Consider the following 19,635-nt stretch of genomic DNA (forward strand, 5'->3'; position numbering starts at 1 on the left):
TTTAAGCTGTTAATTTTGTAAGGCCTGTGAGTGATGTTATAAATATTCAGATGGCCCCTGGCCAAAAAAGCCCTGCTTCAAAAGCTAACGTCCAATACTAAGCTAAAGGAGAAATGTGATGGTTGTTTTACTGTCAGGCTGCTATTAACAAAATACCATAGACTCAGTGGCTTATAACAACTTCCAGTTCCGGGCAGGGAAGCCAAAGGTCGAGGCTTCAGCAGTTTCTGTGGGATTGAAGGCCATGATCTGGTTTACCGATGCCACCTTCTGGCTGCCCCCACAGGGCAGGACAAGGGAGCACTATGGGGTCTCCTACAAGGGCATTAAATCAAAGTACCCCCTCAAAAAACCCACCTCCTAGTACATAACATTAGTGGTTAGGGTTTCAACAGACGAGTTTTATAATGCAGATATTCGGGTCATAGCAATGGCCAATCCTTAATTTTAGGGCCTCTCAACTGTAAAATGGGACACCACATTTCCATTTCTTTCTAACCTCAACTTAAGATGGCGGGACTCCAAAATAGATAAACCATTGGCCATATTAGAAAGTAGAGGCGCCAGGTGTCAAGGTGTAGTGGGTAAAGCCACTGCCTGCACTGTCAGCATCCCACGTGGGCATGGGTTCAAGTCCCGGCTGTTCTATTTCCATCCAGCTCTCTACTATGGCCTGGGAAAGCAGTAGAAGATTGTCCAAGTGCTTGGGCCCCTGTACCCTTGTGGGAGACCTGGAAGAGGCTCCTGGCTGCTGGCTCTAGATCGGCTCAGCTCTGGCCATTGCAGCCATTTGGGAAGTGAACCAGTGGATGGAAAACCACCCCCCACTCCCCCCGCCTCTGTATAATTCTGCCTTTCAAATAAATCAAAAAAAAAAAAAAAAAAAAAAAAAAGTTGATTTCGCCACACTGCCTGAAGTAACCCTAAAGGAAGTTTCAGGTAAAGCACAATAGTGATAGGAAATGGTCCCAATGTTTTTGATAATTTACTACAGCACTGGCCAGCATCTTTTGTATTAGAGGAAAATACTATTAGCCCCTCTTAACACCTAGCATAAGATCTTCACTCTCCATCCCCAGTATTGAACGTCTAAGTTCACATATTTCACCTTCTCGAAGTTCTGTTGACTGGCACTTTCAATATTTGTTTTCTGTATCAGGAAGTCCTAGTGAACATTTCACAATTAGACTTGGAAAGAAAGGAGGCAGCTTTAAATAAATTTGAAGTGAAGCTAAAAGTTTACCATGGGGGTCAAGCATATGTGGCACAGCTGGCATTCCGTATCAGAGCACTGCTTCTGATCCAGCTCCCAGATACTGTACCTGCAAAGCCAGTGGATGATGGTTCAAGTACCGGGGCCCCTGCTAACCATGTGGGAGACCAGGAGGAGTTCCTGGCTCCTGCTTTCAGCCTGGCCATTTTCAGACCTGTTTACAACCATCTGGGGAGTGAACCAGCAGGTGGAAGCTCTCACTGCCTTTCAAATAGACCTTTAAAAATTGAATTCTGCTTCGCCTGTGTAAGAACAGTGGACAGAACAGGGTATTCAGGGACCCAGATCTAGACTTCTCCTATTTCCTACTCAAAGGTACCTGGGATTCCTGGAAAAATCTGATTCCAGGCTGAAGGCTGGCGCAGAAGTTATGATAGTGTATGCCCAAAAGGAAGTGCTCAAAACAATGACACTGGCATGCAAGTTGTGCCCCAAGGTGAAAAAGAATCTTCGTCCATAATGTTAAAATGGGTAATAAATGGCCGAAGTTCCTTCCTTACAATGAAATGCTAAGAAATATAAAGGGAGAGGTACATTTGGAAAACCACCATTTTTGCAACCATCGTAAAGGTCTCATCATCTTCAGGAGCTCATGATAAAGGACACAGGTATTTGCCTGTTCCCCCCAAATGCTAAAGGAGACAGTGCAGAAATGGGATAACACCTGGGCCAGGTCATCAGAAGAGTGCTTTAGAATATTAACTTGAGAGGGACATTAACACCAATCTTGAACATGACTCAAATGCAAAATGAAGTTGGAAAAACCTCTGGGGCCAGAGATGCAGCACAGTAGGCTAAGCCTCCGCCTGTGGTGCTGGCATCCCATATGGGCACCAGCTCGTGTCCTGGCTGTTCCTCTTCCTATCCAGCTCTCTGTTTATGACCTGGGAAAGCAGTGGAAGACAACTTGGACCCTTGTACCCACATGAGAGACCAAGATGAACCTCCTGGCTTTTGGATGGGCCCAGCTCTAGCCACTGCAGCCATTTGGGGAGTGAACCAGCAGATAGAAGACCATTCTCTCAGCCTCATTAAATCTTAAAAAAAAAAAAAAAACTCTACTCCAAAAAATGTCAAGGTCATAAAGAGGAAATGCTGTTCTAGATTAAACGGGAAAAGACCACTAAATGCAATGATAATGTACACAATTTTAGGATTTTAAAATGTTTTCCCTAAACAAGACTGTTAGGACTAGTAAAACTAGATTATGGATGACAAAGTCTTCAATGTTATACTCCTGAAGTTTGGTATTTTTTCTGTAAGATATCCTTATTACTTAGAATTGTGATGTATCAATAAACCCTCAAATGGTTCCGTAATACGTTAAGTACAGAGAATGAAAACCAATGTGGATACAGGTAATACAAGAGCTTGTGATGCAACTTTTCTGAATTTCTTTTTTGGAATTCAATACAGTACAATGGCCAAGTACTGGCCAGCGCCGCAGCTCAATAGGCTAATCCTCTGCCTAGCGGTGCTGGCACACCAGGTTCTAGTCCCGGTCGGGGCACCGGATTCTGTCCCGGTTGCCCCTCCTTCCAGGCTAGCTCTCTGCTGTGGCCCGGGAGGGCAGTGAAGAATGGCCCAAGTGCTTGTGCCCTGCACCCCATGGAAGACCAGGAGAAGTACCTGGCTCCTGCCTTTGGATAGGCGCGGTGCTCCGGCCGCAGCGCGCCAGCCGTGGCAGCCATTGCAGGATGAACCAACGGCAAAAGGAAGACCTTTCTCTCTGTCCACTCTGCCTGTTAAAAAAAAAAAAAAAAAAAAAAAAAAAAAAAAAAAAAAGGCCAAGTGCTTAGACTCCAGAGCCAGTCAGCTAGTTTTAAATCCTCCACTAAAGACTTGAGCTTCGGCAAGTTCTTAACCTCTGCACCTATTTCCTTCAGGGTTGTTTAATTAAGGTAAGAAGTGAGAACAGCATCTGGCCACAGTAAAGGTACAAAGCGTTACTTTGAATATCTTCCGGGGCCAACATCCCATATGGGCACTGGTTGGAGCACTTCTGATCCAGCTACCAGGTAGTACGCCTGGGAAAGCAGCAGCAGATGGCTTAGCTTGGGCCCTGGACCCACTTGAGAGACCCAGATGGAATTCCAAGCTCCTGACTTCTACATAGACCAGCCCCAGCAATTGTGGCCATTTGAGGAGTGAATCAATGGATAGAAGATTTCTCTGTAACTCTTTCAATTAAATAAATAAATCTTTTGAAAGACTTCTGAAGAATTATTTTAGTTGACCAGAAAGTATGTGAAAGCTGTTTTTCTTTCCCGTGAAGCAAGGCTGCCAACTATTGAAAACCGACAAAACATCCTCGATTCCTCTTAAGTACTTACTGAGGATACAAACCCAACTGCCAAGTTTTTCTGAGGTTATGGTTTCACCGTGACTTGGAGAAATAAAGTTACCACTTCAAGCTTTGTGTATTCACCTGAATAGTCAGGGAACTTTCACCTATTTTATTTAGGTTTTCATTTTTTTTCAAATTCCAACCAGAAGCTAAATACAATTGGAAACTGGTAAGCATTAGTTTTACTCCAAAGGAGTAGGATCATTCAGATTTACTCCAATAAAAGTATGCAACCCTTAAGCAAAGCCTTTCTTCATTTAAAAGAAAACAAAACAACAAAAAAAAACTATACAGTAGTCTTTCCTTATGTTCATTGCACAAATGAGTTCTGCTTTTAGAACTTCGACACTCAATGGTTTTGTTTTTTTTTTTTTTTTTTTACAATTTAAGATCCCAACTTTTATAACTTTTTCTACTCCAAAAACCCTCATTTTTCTTTAGAATGGTGTAGAAACCAGTATTTCTGCACAATCACTGGAATTTTCTTTGTAATTAAATCTCCTCTTTAAAACCAAAAAGCAAAGTCCTCTACCTATCATGGTTTCTGCAGCTATGAAAGTATTTCTCAGTTTTATAGCTGCGTTAGCTACTTCAGACTCCAGATCTGCTTATGTGTACGACTGCATCCACACTCAGCAGAATACTTTATAACAGCAACTTAGGGAAAGAGATCTGGGAAAAAAATACATGAGTACCAGGAAACAAATATGGCCCAGTAAGATATGAGGCAAGACTGCCTACAATGAGATGCTTTTTTCACTTAAGATTTCTTTCCCATGGTTGGTTTGGTTTTGTTTTTTGTAACCACTCTGGTCATCAGAATGAATCTGACAGTGCTCTGGAACAACGGTGACTATAGCAAAGCTATTAAGTTTTTTCAAACGTTATTTATACCTGTTACATCGGTTCTCGCCCTCTAAATACTGATGACAGATGTCAGAGGCAAAAACCCGGACAAATGGGAAGACCATCGAGAGTGAGTATCACCTTGTGCTTTCAGACACAGTGACGCATTCAGTGCACAATAGTCCTTTCATTCACATTTTCGCAAGATGCTGATGCAGTGCAGCGAATATGCAAAGCATCTTCTTTCACACAGTCCGTGCAGAAGACATCTAATTTGTTTAAGTTCTGAGATACAAATGATTAAAAAAAAAATCCAGAATGAAGTTTCAAAATGCATAGTGTTCTGTGCATGAGTCCATTTTCCTTAAACGCTGAAAGAATAAAGTGGTAAGAAAACAAGAAAAAAAAATTGCTGCTGCATTCTCTGATCTTCTCCATTTTGCTGGTCAGTCTATTCCGGCATGTAAGGACGGAGGTGATCCTCTATGGTGCCCACTGCCCAGTGGGTAAGCTGTTCCTGTGGCAGGTAAAGGCAGATGCTGCATAACTTGAAGATTGTAGCTTTGTTTTTTGGAGTCTGGAAGGGGAAAAAAATATTAAACAAGACTAACGTAACTGTCACTTGAAGTCAAATTCCCAGAATTTAAGCAACTAAGGGTACACAATAAAGCATTCAGAGTAAGAGATACAGCAGGGTTCCTACCCACACTCTAGTTAGGAAGACAATCGCACCACTCCAGATACAGGAAAAAGAGGGAAGCTAACTATAAACTAAATAAATGCTTAGAAAACTTATGCAGAATTAAAAAATAAAAACTAGCACTTGCCAAAAAGAACTGGGGTTAAAAACATTTCGTGGAGATATTTGATCAGAGACTACCTCTGTACTAGACCCTGCCCACTCAGGGCATGTGACTATACCACTTTAAGACTATCCTTTGGACTAGCCCTTATCATGGAGCTCACATTATGACAAAAAGCACAAGATCTCTGCCAATGATTTTGACCAAGTTATAATTAATTCTTTAGCTATGAAAATGGTTACCTCAGATTGTTAAGGATTAAATGAGTCCACACATGTAAAGCCCTTCATATAATGACTATAGTGCTAACATCATTTCCTCATAGACTAAGTGGTGGTGGATTCTTCTATAAATTACAAGTATGTCAACACACCTCCAGCTCATAAAGATTAAGAACATAATCTTCGTACAAAGCAAAGAAAGAGGACTAAGAATACAAACACTGAAGATCAAGTTCATCTACAACAAACTGCTCCAGTTTGCCTGAGCCTGAAGCATTTCTAGGACTTGAATCTTTCAGTGCTAAACTGGGACAATCCAAACACACTGTTGGTCCTCTTACCCATAACCCAAATTTTAGCTGACAGAACTTAAAAGGCTTTTTTTTTCTTTTTCCATCAAAAGGATTCAATCTGTTTACTTTTCAAGTTCTTTGTTTTGTTTTTTATTTGAAAGGCAGAGTTATAGAGAGGAGGACAGAAAAAGATCTTCCATCCACTAGTTCACTTCCCAAAAGGCTGCAATGGCCGGGGCTGGGGCAGATTGACAGAAGCTTCTTCCAGGTCTTCCATGTGGGTACAGGGGCCCAAATATGTGAACCATCATCTGCTGCTTTCCCAGGCACATTAGCAGGGAGCTGGATGGAAAGTGGAACAGCCGGGTCTTGAACCAGCACCCATATGGAATGCCAGCATCATGGGTGGAGGCTTAACCTGCTATGTCACAACAGCAGCCCGTTTGGTTCTTAACAAATAAAAAGATCTCTCCTTGATAATAAAGTAATTTCTCAAAGTCACTAGACCATTTTATACAGTACTAACGACCTCATAATACACACATATGAAATTTAATTCTCCTATATTAGCAAACCTATCATCAAAGCTTCTGTGATTAAAAATCTGGTGTGTATTCCATCACGTCAGTAACCTTTAAACTGTGTAAAACTATCTCAATTGCCTACTACAGGTAGTTTTTCAAAAAGTCAAATGAAGTACACTACAAGCAATTAAAAAGGAAAAAGCATTTACCAGAAGACATAAAGAAACCAGTATTTGAAAGTTTATATCCCTCTAACCCAGATTTCTCTTTCTCAGCACTCACCACCATCTAACCATATTTTAGTTACATGGCTGAGTCTCCCATGATGGGATACGAATCCATCCAGACAGGGATTAGTTAATATTTACTTCACTGCCATGCAGTGCCTGGCCCTGTGTAGGCACTCACGCTGAATGAATGGTAACATGATGCTGCTGTCTCCAGGTTATTAACTTGTAACAAAGAAGCTATCAAATTCTAATTCACTTTTTTTAAAAAAAAAGATTTATTTATATATCTGAAAGACAGAGAGACAGAGAAACATCTTCCATCTTTTGTTTCACTCCCCAAACAGCCAGGCCAGGCCGAAGCCAGGAGCTTGGATCTTCCATGTGGGTGCAAGGGCCCAAGCACCTGGACCATCTTCCACTGCTTTCTCAAGTGCATTAGCAGGGAGCTGGATTGCAAGCGAGGCAGGCAGGATTCAACCAGTGCCCATACAGGATGCTAGCACTGAGGATGGCAGCTTCGCCTGCTGCACCAACACCACCAGCTCCATAGTTTTTCATTCGTTTTTTAAATCAACTGAGAACTGAATGCCATCACAAAAATTTATACAGTTTTTAATAAGGCTGCTGTAGGGCATTAGATTCTACAATTTTAACAAGTTCCCAGGTGATGTTTATCTGTTGAGCACATGCCAGGTTGAAAAGTTCAAAGGCAGTGGTTTTCAGCACTGTACACTGGGATCCTAACTTTCCTGTAAGTTCTAACACACAGCAAAGTTTGAGAATCATTCTAGGTTGAGGCCTACAATGTTTCTTGTAAATAACTAAAAATAATGCAGTTCTGACAGGCAAAACAGAATCAAGTAACTAGTTTACAAAACTGTTTACCAACCAATAAGCTTTGTGAATGAGTTCCTTGGTGATTGTCAGGAAAAAAAAAATTCTTACCTGCAAGTGCTGTCTGTCAATGAAGAGAAACACTGACTGGTTAGGATTGTTGACAACAATTCCAGTCTTGTCCTTGCGGCTCAGTACATGCAGAAACTGCTTTTCATAGTCACCGTGATGAAACTCAAATTTGGCCTAATGACAAAATATTTATATGTAACCACAAACGTGTGCTTTCCCTGCAGAAAGTTCTATCAGGTAACACTCCCATTATGTAACTTGTTCTTTAAGATCTGTACCAAAGCGACTAAATCTTATACGCAAAGATTTTAAGCCGAAGTTCATAAAATCCTATTTTCAAACCTACTCGGCTGAAGACACTCACCTTAGCACTTCAAACCCCAAGGACACCACCCTCCTTTCATTAGAAGACACACTGTTAGAATCCTTCACCACTGATCTTATGCAAATCCCTTAACTTCTCTAAATTTTAGTCTCATCTATAAAATACAGTTCTAGTCTATTTCACAGGACAGTTGAGAAGATTAAATGAGATATCCACATGTGAAATATTCCACTCCTCACATAAACAGGCTTCTGAGGACACAGGAATCCCTGATATTATCTGAGAGGCAGCAAGATAGAAAGAGAACATTCTCATCACTTATTCATTCACTAAATACCAACAAGCAGGCAGAGCCAGGAGCCTGGAACAAATCTGGGTCTCCCATATGGGCAGCTCAGTCACATGGCATCACCTGCTGCCTCCAAGGTGCACAATGGCAGAGAACACAGCCAGGTCTCAAACTCAGGCACTAAGACATGGAATGCAGGTATCACAGACGACATCCAAACATCCATTCCCCCCACCACCACTCAAATGTTTTAGAATTTATGTGTATATTTTCCATAGCCAGCCTCAGATTGTTTTAAAGTTTCTAAGTTATCAAAGACTTATGATAAGAACACGCTTTCCATCTCTTAACATTATCAACTTGATCTTCCCACAAAATGTCTGTAGGCACTGGCAGATGCTGAATATGGGTGGGAAGACCAAGGGAGAACTGAGCAGACACCTTTAACAATCTGACATGGAGATAAAAATGGACTGTAGAAATCAGTTCGTCTGGTTCAAAGAATTTTTACTCCCTTATGATGTGAACAAGTAGGAAATTTGGAAATGAAATCTTGGATTTTACTGCCTAGTAGCTTTCCTTATAAACTGTAACATAAAATATACATGTCTACATACTACTTGCATGTAAAACGATAGAGAAATTATACTTTCACACAATTGCAATACTAAATTCTTAGCATTTTCACAAGTTTATTTAAAACATGCTATTAGCTACTAAAAAGTATAAGATTTTCTCAACCTTAAAGGGCTTATATGGAGCAAGCACTGTGGCTAGCGGGTTAAGCTATTGGCAACATTGGCATCCCATATGGGCACCAGTTCATGTCCCAGATGCTCTACTGCCAATCCAGCTCCCCACTGATATGCCTGGGAAAAGCAAATGAACATGGCCCAAGTACCTGGGCCCCTGCCACCAATATGGGAGACCAGGATGAGGCTCCTGGCTTTAGCCTGGCCTATCCCTGGCCATGGCAGCCATTTGGGTAGTGAACCAGATGGAGGCCACTCTGTTTCAAATGAATAAAAGCGTCTCTGAAAAAATGGGGGTGGCAGCCAGCATTGTAGCATAGGTTAAGCCTCCACCTGCAATGTAGGCATCCCATATGGGCGCCAGTTCGAGTCCTGGCTATTCCACTTTCGATCCAGCTCTCTGCTAATTTGTCTAGGAAAGCAGCAGCAGATGGCCCAAGCACTTGGGCCCCTGCAGCTCCATGTGAGACTTGGATAAAGCTCCTGCCTCCTGGCTTTGGTTTGGCCCAGCCCCGGCCACTGGGGCCATTTTTGAGAGTGAACCAGCAGATGGAAGATCTCTGTGTCTCTCCTCTTTCTGTAACTCTTTCAAATAAAACAAAATTAAATCTTTAAAGAAAAAAAGAAGTAGAAAAATGGGGGGAGAAGAGGGTGCAGAACTTGCATCAAAAACCTTCCCAGGGGCCGGCGCCGCGGCTCACTAGGCTAATCCTCCGCCTAGCGGCGCCGGCACACCGGGTTCTAGTTCCGGTCGGGGCGCCGGATTCTGTCCCGGTTGCCCCTCTTCCAGGCCAGCTCTCTGCTGTGGCCAGGGAGTGCAGTGGAGGATGGCCCAGGTGCTTGGGCCCTGCACCCCATGGGAGACCAGGAAAAGCACCTGGCTCCTGGCTCCTGCCATCGGATCAGCGCGGTGCGCCGGCCGCAGCGCGCCGGCCGCGGCGGCCATTGGAGGGTGAACCAACGGCAAAGGAAGACCTTTCTCTCTGTCTCTCTCTCTCACTGTCCACTCTGCCTGTCAAAAAAAAAAAAAAAAAAAAAAACCTTCCCAGGGGCTGGCAGGGGAACAGTGAGTTAAGCTGCCACTTACAACACCAGCATCCCACATCAGAGCACTAGCCAGAGTCTTGGCTGCTCTGCTTCCAATCCAGCAGGAAGACAGCAGCAGACAGCCCAAGTACTTGGGGCCCATGGGGGAGACCTAGATGAGAGTTTCCAGACTTCTGGTTTCAACCCAGACCAGCAACTGGTCATTGCAGCTATTTGGGGAATGAACCAGTGGATAGAAGATCTGTCTCTCCCCTTGTGTTACTTTTCGAAAAAAAAAAAAAAAAAAAAAAAAAAAGGAAAAAGGCTTTCGAGTAAGATGTCACTATCTGTGAAACTTCAAAATGGGTTCTTATCCAAGTGCAACTGGAAGAAAGATTAAGACAAGGCAATGTGAAAGCAGAGTTGGTGATTTCAGAGTGTGCATTTTCGCTGTGGCATAGCAGGTTAAACCACCGCCTGCAGTGCCACCATCCCTTATGGGAGCCAGTTCTAGTCCCGGCTGCTCCACTTCCAAGCCAGCTCTCTGCTATGGCCTGGGAAAGCTGTACAAGATGGCCCAAGTCCTTGGGCCCCTGCACCTGCTTGGGAGACTGAGAAGAAGCTCCTGGCTTTGGATCGGTGCAGCTCCAGCAGCTACAACCAATTGGGGAGCGAACCAGTGCATTGAAGACCTCTCTCTCTCTCTCTGCCTCTCCTCTGCGTAACTCTGCCTTTCAAATAAATTTTAAAAAAAAAGTGTGCCTTTAAGGACAGGTAATTTTTCTCAGGGTAGTGATGACAGATTAATTTGGAAAATACCATTCTAGAAAAAAGGACTAATATAAACAGAAATGTTGTCGCTCCCCCTCTTCGTGGAGGAACGACACAGGACCCTGCGCTGTTCTTTTGTCTGCTCGGCCCTCCCCGGGTTTGCTGCCGGTTCTTCCCGGGTTGGCTACCGTCCCTTCCACCTCCGTGGGAGGGCGGTTCCCCCTGCCACTTTCCCCACTTCCGCGGGGGAGCGGCACACCGCCGGCTCTCTCGGGCTGCTCAGATGTTCCTCAGGTGTTCCCTTTAGATGTTCCTGGTGCATGTTGTCTCTCTCCTCCTTTATAGTCCTCTTCCACCAATCCCAACTCTGCTACCCACACACCGAGTACGCTGCTCTCCTCCAATCAGGAGCAGGATCAGCTCCTGCAGGTTACTGGTTGAACTGGAGGCAGCTGTGTAGAAGCTGTTTTTACTCCTCTCCCAGCGCCATATTGTGGGAGAGCAGATGCATAGAATAAGTCTTAATTTCAGTAACTTAGTCTAGTCCGAGTTGCTCCCCACAAAATATGTTTAAAAAAAATGTTCAAGAAAACAGTAAAGTAAATACCAGGGTAGATGGGAGCAGTCAGTAAACACAGCAAAGAGGTTTGTGTGAGACTGCAAAAAGTCTTCCATGAACCTCTACGTCACTTCAAAAGGCAGCATGAAGCAAGGAAATCCCAGCAGTGAGAGGCAGAGCCAGCTTGGCAGCAGTATTAGTGGAGAAAGATGATACATATTTTAACAGTACCATCCAGCAGTTCCTAATACTGAATACAACAGGAACTTGATAGTTACAATCTTCATTACAGTTGCTATTAAATCTCACTATGGAAGTATTTGTATTTTAAAGTGCTTCAGGAAATTAGGCCTGGAACCAATCCCCCAAAGGACACTTAGGAATGACTATTTTAGATTATTTCAAGTAAATTAGTTTTCATATTAACTTACCATTGTTGAATTCTAAAATTACAAAAGTTATTACCTATATACCCTACCACATATATTCAGTCCACATTTTATTTTATTTTATTTTTTTGACAGGCAGAATGGACAGTGAGAGAGAGAGACAGAGAGAAAGGTCTTCCTTTTGCCGTTGGTTCACCCTCCAATGGCCGCCGCGGCCGGTGCACCGCGCTGATCCGATGGCAGGAGCCAGGAGCCAGGTGCTTTTCCTGGTCTCCCATGGGGTGCAGGGCCCAAGCACCTGGGCCATATTCTTTATTTATTTTTTTCAAAAAATTTATTTATTTATTTGAAAGGCAGAGTTAGAGAGAGGGGCCCTCCATCTGCTGGTTTACTCTCCAAATAGTGGCAACTGCTAGGGCTGGCCAGGCTGAAGCTACGACTTTCTTCCTGGTTTCCCACTGCTTTCCCAGGTGCATTAGCAGGGAGCTGGATCAGAAGGGGAGCAGCTTGGACCGATGCCTATATGGGATGCTGACGTCGCAGGCAGCAGTTTTATATGCTACGCCACAATGCCGACCCCCTCAGTCCAGGTTTTTAAGGTTTTACAATTACAGGGAACTTTCCATAGCGTAGGGTAGAGTTAACAGCATTAGAGTTTAACAGTCAGGCTTAGCCACTACCTAACTGCATGACTTTGGACCTGTTATTTGCCCAGTCTGTCTCAATTTTTTCCTCTGTAAAAGGAGGCTCATACCTACTTTGTTATTACAAAAATTAAATGTATATAATTAGAAAAAAGCCCAAGAGTCAACTTATAATCATGAGCCACAGGGGTGGGCATTTGGCCAAGCGGTTAAGACACTGGTTGGAATGCCTGCATTCCACATGAGTATGTCTGGGCTCCATCCCCAGGCTCCACACAAACCCCGAGAGTAGCATGATACCTCAAGTGACTGGGTTCCTGCCACTCACATGGGAAACGTGGACTGAGTTCCTGCCATACAACCATTTGGCTGCAGCTGGGGACCGTTGCAGCCATTTACGGTGAACCAGTGGATGGGAATGCTCTCAAACTTCAGCTATGCTAATAATTGGGACAAGACTTATTAAGTCCCCAGAAGGAAAGACAGAGTATTAGAAATTCAAGCATACAGTGGTAAGAGAACCTACCATTTTTCCAACAGGATTCTGAACACTGTCTGCAGACCAGTTCAGTAAAAGAGAGTTTGTTAAGTCCTGCTCTTATGCTATTTCCATTATCACTTTCATTCCTTTTATAGACAACTTATCATCTGTGGCACAGTCACAATCAGTCACCATCCATGAAGACACAAACATGACACTTTCACCTCTACTTAGCCCATCAGGATCATCTTTAGAAAGCAGTCAGCTGAGTCTTGAGAAGACAATCTATTTGAGCTGATGTCCAGCAACAATATAAAGGGTGCTCAGGGAGGACACCAAGTGCACATCCATCACATAGAGGCTCCACAAAGGCTCCTCACGGTGATGGATACATGCTGACTTTTCAGATGACAGTTTTCACATCCGTAAACAGTTATCTTAAAGTAAGCCTTTTACTATCTGCTTAGCATGAATGAGTCCTTAAATGTCATTTTCCTGATTGTAAAATTACAAAATATGAAGATATATATATGTATATATCCCACCCAACCCACAACTGATCATAATTAACATTTTGGTAGATCGCTTTTTCCTTTATGTGTACAAATGTACTTTAAAAAAGAGGACCGGGGGCCAGTGCCTTGGCACAGTAAAGCTGCCACCTGCAGTGCCAGCATCCCAGCTGCTCCACTTCCATCCAGCCCCCTGCCAGGGCGCCTGAGAAAGCAGTGGAGGATGACCCAAGTGCTTTGGCCCCTGCACCCGTGTGGGAGACCCAGAAGAGGCTCCTGGCTCCTGATTGGCCCAGCTCTGGCTGTTGTGGCCATTGAGGGAGTGAACCAACACATGGAGGATCGATCTCTCGCTCTCTCTTTCCTTCTTCCTTCCTCCCTCCCTCTCCTTTCAAATAAATGTAAATTTTCAAAAAAAATAAGTAAAAAATAAAATCTGGACTGAACATATGTGGAAGGGTATATTGGTAATAACTTTCGTAGTAAGCTCCTACCTCCTGGCTCTGGACAGGCCCAGCTCCAGCTGTTGTGGCCATTTGAGGAATGAATCAGAGGACGGAAGATCTGTCTCTCCCCCTAACTCTGCCTTTCAAATAAACAAATCTTTAGAACTACTACTAAGTTTACTTTTCTCCTACACAGTTCTATACACATACCAACTTCTACAAAACAGCAGAACCCAATTTAGACCATATTCAGATTCCCTTGAAAACCAGGATACAATACAGTATCTCAGAAGCCCACGTGGTGATAGGAACAAGGGTCACACATCATCGAAGATGAAGCTCATCTAAGGGCCCCTCTAAAGGTTTTCTGTGGCCATAATTTCAAAGACACACTAGGCAGTTAGGATCACCTCACTCTCAAGAGATTCTATAATCTATATATGCTTTCTTCTCTTTAACCAGAACATTCAGAAGAATTACCACAGAGCGTATTCCCAAAGAATTTCTCAAGTTAAACTCTATTCCAGGAGTTTTCACTTAGTCAAGTGCTCATTACACTTATTTTAGAATAAAATACCTGAACAGGCCTAAAAGGCTCATCAGATTCCTTCCACCTAGAAAACAGGAGACAGACAATTTTCTCTATATCATTCCGAGGCCAAAGAATGAAATCCATCTCCTGAGTACAGCCAATTACATCCTACAAAATGAAATAAAAAAAAATTACTTTAAAACAAAGCTGGAACAAGCAATGTCACAAACTACAGTTTATGGAAACCTTTTACAAGTACAAAAGGCTCATCATATCATTTTACATCTGAAAAGGTAATGTTAATAGAACTGCATGTAATTTGAAGAGCTCATGGCCTAATTTTGATTTTCTTTATATTGCACAGAATCCACATATAGTCACTGGGTCCAAATGTTCCTCCCACAAGACCTAGATTCATCAGTGCATGATGAAAACCTGAACTGAAGTTCTGGCTTATTGTCAGTCATTAAACCTTTATTTCTACCCTTCAAAATCAGGACCTATTTAATAAGGGTATCTTGGAACCTCCGAGACGAATCACTGTGCTATGTGAGCTGAAATGCTTTATTTCAAGATTTATTTATTTGAAAGAGTTACACAGAAAGAGAAAGAAAAGCAGAAAAGAGGTCTTCCATCCGCTGGTTCACTCCCCAATTGGCTGTAATAGTCGGTGCTGCGTCAATCTGAAGCCAGGAGCTTCTTCCAGGTCTCCCACGTGGGTGCAGGGGCCCAAGCACTTGGGCCATCTTCTGCTGCTTTCCCAGGCCATAACAGAGAGCTGGATGGGAAGTGGAGCAGCCAGGACTGTTACTGGTGTCCATTTGGGATGCTGGCACTGCAGGCGGCGGCTTTACCTATTACACAACAGCACTGGCCCATGAAATGTTATCTTTGTTATATGTTCTCAGACAGCCACTTTTCTCCAATCTTGTTCTTATTTTTTATTGTCCTACCCAGCATATTACTTTTCAAAGGCCAATAAATCTTTTCTATATCAGGACACAGTTATCTCAAGCCCTCCTCCCTAACACTAATTATTATAGGGATTTCTTGTTCAGGTATCTCACATTAATTTTCTATTTTTAAGATTTTACTTATTGGGATTAGTGCCATGGCATAGCAGGTAAAGCAACCACCTGCAGTGCCAGCATCCCATATGGACACCAGTTCAAGTCCCAGCTATTCCACTTCCAATCCAGCTCTCTGCTATGGCCTGGGAAAGCAGTGGAAGATGGCCCACATGTTTGGACCTCTGCACCTGCGTGGGAGACCCTAAGGAAGCTCAAGGCTCCTGGTTTCAGATCGGCACAGCTCTGGCTGTTGTGGCCAATTGGGGAGTGAACCAGTGGATGGAAGACCTCGATAGCTCTCTCTGCCTCTCTATGTAGCTCTTTCAAATTAAATAAATCAATCTTGAGGGAAAAAAAAAAAGACAGAACTTACCCTTCTCATAGACTGGTATCGAGGAGCATGGAGCTGTACCACATCCTTCTGTAAAAGCTCAATGGAACTTTCCAAGGTATAGCTGGAATCTCGCACACCTTTCAGGATATTTTCTTCATAATTATTTGTCATGACTGGTATAACTTCAGACACTTCAAAAAGTGCTGATTTTTTCTTCTAAAAAATAAAAAAAAAAAAAGGTTATTAACCCACCGAGAGCACACTGTTGTTTAACACCCAGTCCATACTAACAAGGTCAAGTACTTTAACTCAGCAAAATTCTTAGAAATATCTAAATTTTACACCAAAAATACTTAAGACAGTTCTCTCTCCCCCCACACTACCCACAACTTTATACAAACAGGCTATTACCAGAATGCTTAATTTCAGTTTTATACTATTATGGTATTTATACCAAGTACTTATTTTAGACAACACTTCTTAATATATAAGAAATACTGCTAAGACTTAAAAAGAAAAGTTTAAAAAATTGAGTGATGAAGCCTTGGATGATTTAACTGGTTCTGCATACAGCTACATTAAAATCTTGCCAGCTTAAACAAAATGCTGCTCAAATCAACTGTCTTATCCTGTAAGTGGGCCAGTTTACATTATCTTCTGGATCTCCTGAGTGTAACCACACGTTATCAATTTAAGAAAAGGAGGGGAAAATGTACACCAAATTGTTTTAAAATTACTCGAGACATTCTCACCTATAAAATTCTGTACAATGGAGGACAGATTGTGAAGTATTTAGGGTAACTGCCCAGGTACTATTCACTCATAGAAAACGATTTTCACAGGCATTACAGATTAGTACTATTGGGGTATTTTTTTTAATAGATTAAATGTAAAGATCTAGCCTCACCACTTACATCTCGGATTTTAAGAGCTATTCTTTGTTAATATCTCCAACTAAAATCTGATCTCAATTTTGCAGACAACTAGCTTTAAAAAAAGAAAAAAATGGGTAAGAAAATCCTTGCTGCTACCCACTGGGACAACCTATCCAGAACACTTCACTTTAAAATCATCTTAAAAGCCAAACTCTAACAAGCAAGAGTGTTCTTAAATAGAAATAACATTTAAAAATTACAAATAAGTAACAATCCAGAAGCCTTCCCAAAAGTACTAAATACATACCACTACAACTAGGTCATAATTTAAGCATAAAATCAAAGTGGCAATTCCTTATATTCATAGTCTAACCCCATGTCAGAGAGTCTTGTTGACAATTTAAGCAGTCCCTTTTAATCACGCACAAAAAAATATATTACTTTTATCACGTTCTCCTTGACTACTCATGTCATCATCTGCTATTTAACTGTGAAACTAACTCTGACCAAAATATTACTTCCTCTCTGGGTCAATTTGAATTTTCAAAAATGCAAACTTCTAAACACAAAATTAACCATGTCAGCATTTAACTGCTCCTAAAAATTAAAGTGTAGTCTATTTCATTAAATATATGATAAAAGGCACCTGATTCATGAAGTTAAATAGACTGACCTAAACATACATTTTGATTCCAATTTAATACTCCATCCTCTTTATACTTTTTATTAGATAATTTCTACATTCAGTTATAAAACTTCATATGTAACTCCAAATTACTGTAGTTTTACAAAGTTTCCCACCCCAGGTTAATTGCAAGTGGATCCTCCTGACCTCTGGAAACAAATCTTCCCAAACCAGTACTTAAGGACCTTCAATACAGTCACATTCAACTACTGTGCTCACGTCAAAAAATTATCCGTAAAGGTATAAAAGCATACAAAGCAAACTTTTATCAACCACTCTTTAACCTAATATCAGTAATTACTTAAGAGTAACAACTTAATATACACTTACAAAACCACTTGTGCTAATTCACATTAAGAACTTTAAATTACCTTCTCCTTGAATACAAAGGCAATATACATCTTGAAGTCAAACTGGTCAGCTAGAGATTCTTTTTTCTTTCTAAGCTGAGCACGTAGTCTGTTCAGAGCTTGTTTCTTCCGGGAGTTTGGGTCCCCCATTTTGAAATACAGGTGGTACTAAAGCCTTTGGAAATTGTCACTAAACTATGGGCACTTTTTCTTAAGACTCAAGTACAACAGAAACAAGTCATTTTTTTTTCCTGCTAATATAATAGCTAAAATCACAACTGTATCCCCAAAACTGCACCTTCTGGCAATATTAGCAGACTGTCATATTACAGGGTCAAGAAACAAAAGCCGCTGTCCAGTCATGTCTGGACAGTAACGTTTGGAATCAGGTGGGGAAAAGGAAGAGGAGGAAGGAAAGAAAAGGAGAAAATACTTGAACTAACTTCCTGGAAAACACATTTGGCTCAAATGCCAAAATAAAGGCTTTGGGGGGGAATGAAAAGCCTAGTATCAGGATTTAGGTGTGTGATAAAACCACACCAGTCCAATCCTCAAAATCCATCCGTATCCCCCCCTTTAAGAAAAGGGACTAAAGAAAAGGAACGGGGGGGGGGGGGGAATGTGATCCTTGCCTTCCAAACACAAAACGAAAACAAAAACAAAACACCAAAAAAAAAAAAAACAGGGTAGGGAATGAAACTGAAATATCCAATTGGATTTTACCCAGCCAGATCCATGGCTGTAGTACCTAATTAATTCTTAGTTATTTCAGATTTCACTATTGCTATGTATTGTCAGTGCTTGTTATTGATTACACTTGGTGGTGAGCAAAGAGAGAAGTGCAAAATCAGAGAAGGAAGGGCCGAGGTCCAGGGTTTCCCCGCAATCGACTACAGTGTATACCGGGGGCGGACAGCTGTTGCCCGAGGGAGCCATGAGAAGAAACAGCGGAGTCACGACCCACTTCCCCAACACCCACGTCTCCACCCTCAGGCGGCTGCTAGCGCTGCTGCCAAGGAGAATCATGATGGCAGAGGGAGAGGGGGGTACGTGATACGGGGTGAAGTTATTCCGGCGGTGGGCAGACCTAATTCACGCCCGGGATCCTGACGCCCCCAGCCCTGCGGTGAGCCCTACATTCCCCAGGGGAGCCTTCCCTGCGAGTGCGTCCCCGTGCGAGGTGGTGGGATGTGCGGTCTTATCTTGGCGTGAGCATTGCCGGGGCCAAGGTGGCGGGTTCGTCGCCCCAGCCCCAGGCGGCGCCCGGGGACCACCTGCTCCCACCGCCCAGGCCCCACCCCCGCCCCCGCCCTCAGCGGCAGCGACTCACTCGCACCACGGGAGACACAGGATCCCTCGGGTTCGCACTCATTTCATCGTGGAAACAACTCCCGCCCGGGTAGGAGGCGGGAGAGGGTAAATGGGGAGGACCAGTGGGAAGAAAAGAAAATAATCGTGTTAATAGCAATTACTTCTTAAAAGTAAGCCCGCCCGCCCTCCCACCCACCCCCAACAAAAAAAAAAAAAAAAAAAACTAAGTTCCCGGACTCCGGAGGAGCGCTCACGTCGAGCAGACCATGTTTCCCGAGTCTGCACGGCCGGGGGCGCTGGTCTGTCTCCCGAGGGCGGCGGGCCGGGCTCTCTCGGGCCTCTAGCCGCAGCCCGCGGGCGGAGCGGCGGCGGCGGCGGAGGCGGCGACGGCGGCGGCGCTGCTGGCGGCTCGGGCGGGAGCCATGTCAAGAGAACACCACCAGCCGACTGCGCCCCTCCATGCCCGCTGCAGAGCGCGCTAAGGCCTGGCCGCCCGCGCTGCTGCCGCCGCGTAGCCCCCGCCTGGGACCCATAGTCTGGCTCGGCGCCGGCAGCGGCGGAGGAGGAGGAGGAGGAGGAGGGAGGGACGGAGGCGACGGGACAGAGAAGGAGAACGAGGAGGAAAAGAGGGGGAGGTCGGCGCTGGCGGGGAGGGAGCGGCCCTGCGCTAAGCGGCCTGTCAGCCGAGGACGCCCCGGAATAAAGTTATTTCAGTTCAGGCATCTGCTCGCGAGTCTCTCCTCCCCCCAACAGGCGGGCTTCCGCTCTCTGGAAAGGAGGCCGAGGAGACCGGATGGGGGAAAGGCCGCAGAAAAGGCGAGCGTCCGCAGTGGCACAGCCT

The 19,635-nt window shown here is 43.6% G+C and overlaps 1 protein-coding gene across 2 annotated transcripts; it reads right to left on the reverse strand.

Moving 5' to 3' along the window:
- Nucleotides 1-3,688: 3,688 nt before the first annotated feature.
- C5H6orf62 (chromosome 5 C6orf62 homolog) lies at nt 3,689-19,022 on the reverse strand. 2 transcript variants are annotated; one of them, XM_051855012.2, is made up of 5 exons: nt 18,814-19,022; nt 15,613-15,789; nt 14,215-14,337; nt 7,483-7,617; nt 3,689-5,043 (listed from the first exon to the last, which is right to left on the reverse strand). In XM_051855012.2, exons 1-5 carry the CDS (start codon nt 18,853-18,855, stop codon nt 4,918-4,920), a joined length of 603 nt encoding a protein of 200 aa, XP_051710972.1. In that variant the 5' UTR covers nt 18,856-19,022; the 3' UTR covers nt 3,689-4,917. The 2 variants fall into 2 exon arrangements, with proteins under 2 accessions (XP_051710972.1, XP_002714269.1); XM_002714223.5 differs by having other exon boundaries at nt 17,505-19,017.
- Nucleotides 19,023-19,635: the final 613 nt, after the last annotated feature.

The sequence above is a fragment of the Oryctolagus cuniculus genome, chromosome 5 (genome assembly GCF_964237555.1).
Source record: "Oryctolagus cuniculus chromosome 5, mOryCun1.1, whole genome shotgun sequence".
NCBI classification, from domain to species: domain Eukaryota; kingdom Metazoa; phylum Chordata; class Mammalia; order Lagomorpha; family Leporidae; genus Oryctolagus; species Oryctolagus cuniculus.

What these genes read in the sequence shown, in the direction of transcription:
- C5H6orf62 (XM_002714223.5), bottom strand. Translation starts at nt 17,633, where the DNA reads ATGGGGGACCCAAACTCCCGGAAGAAACAAGCTCTGAACAGACTACGT. An exon ending in GATACCAGTCTATGAGAAGG is followed by an intron (nt 14,338 to 15,612) that starts GTAAGTTCTGTC and finishes TTCATTTTGTAG; the next exon opens with GATGTAATTGGCTGTACTCA. An exon ending in AGCCTTTTAGGCCTGTTCAG is followed by an intron (nt 7,618 to 14,214) that starts GTATTTTATTCT and finishes TTTTGTCATTAG; the next exon opens with GCCAAATTTGAGTTTCATCA.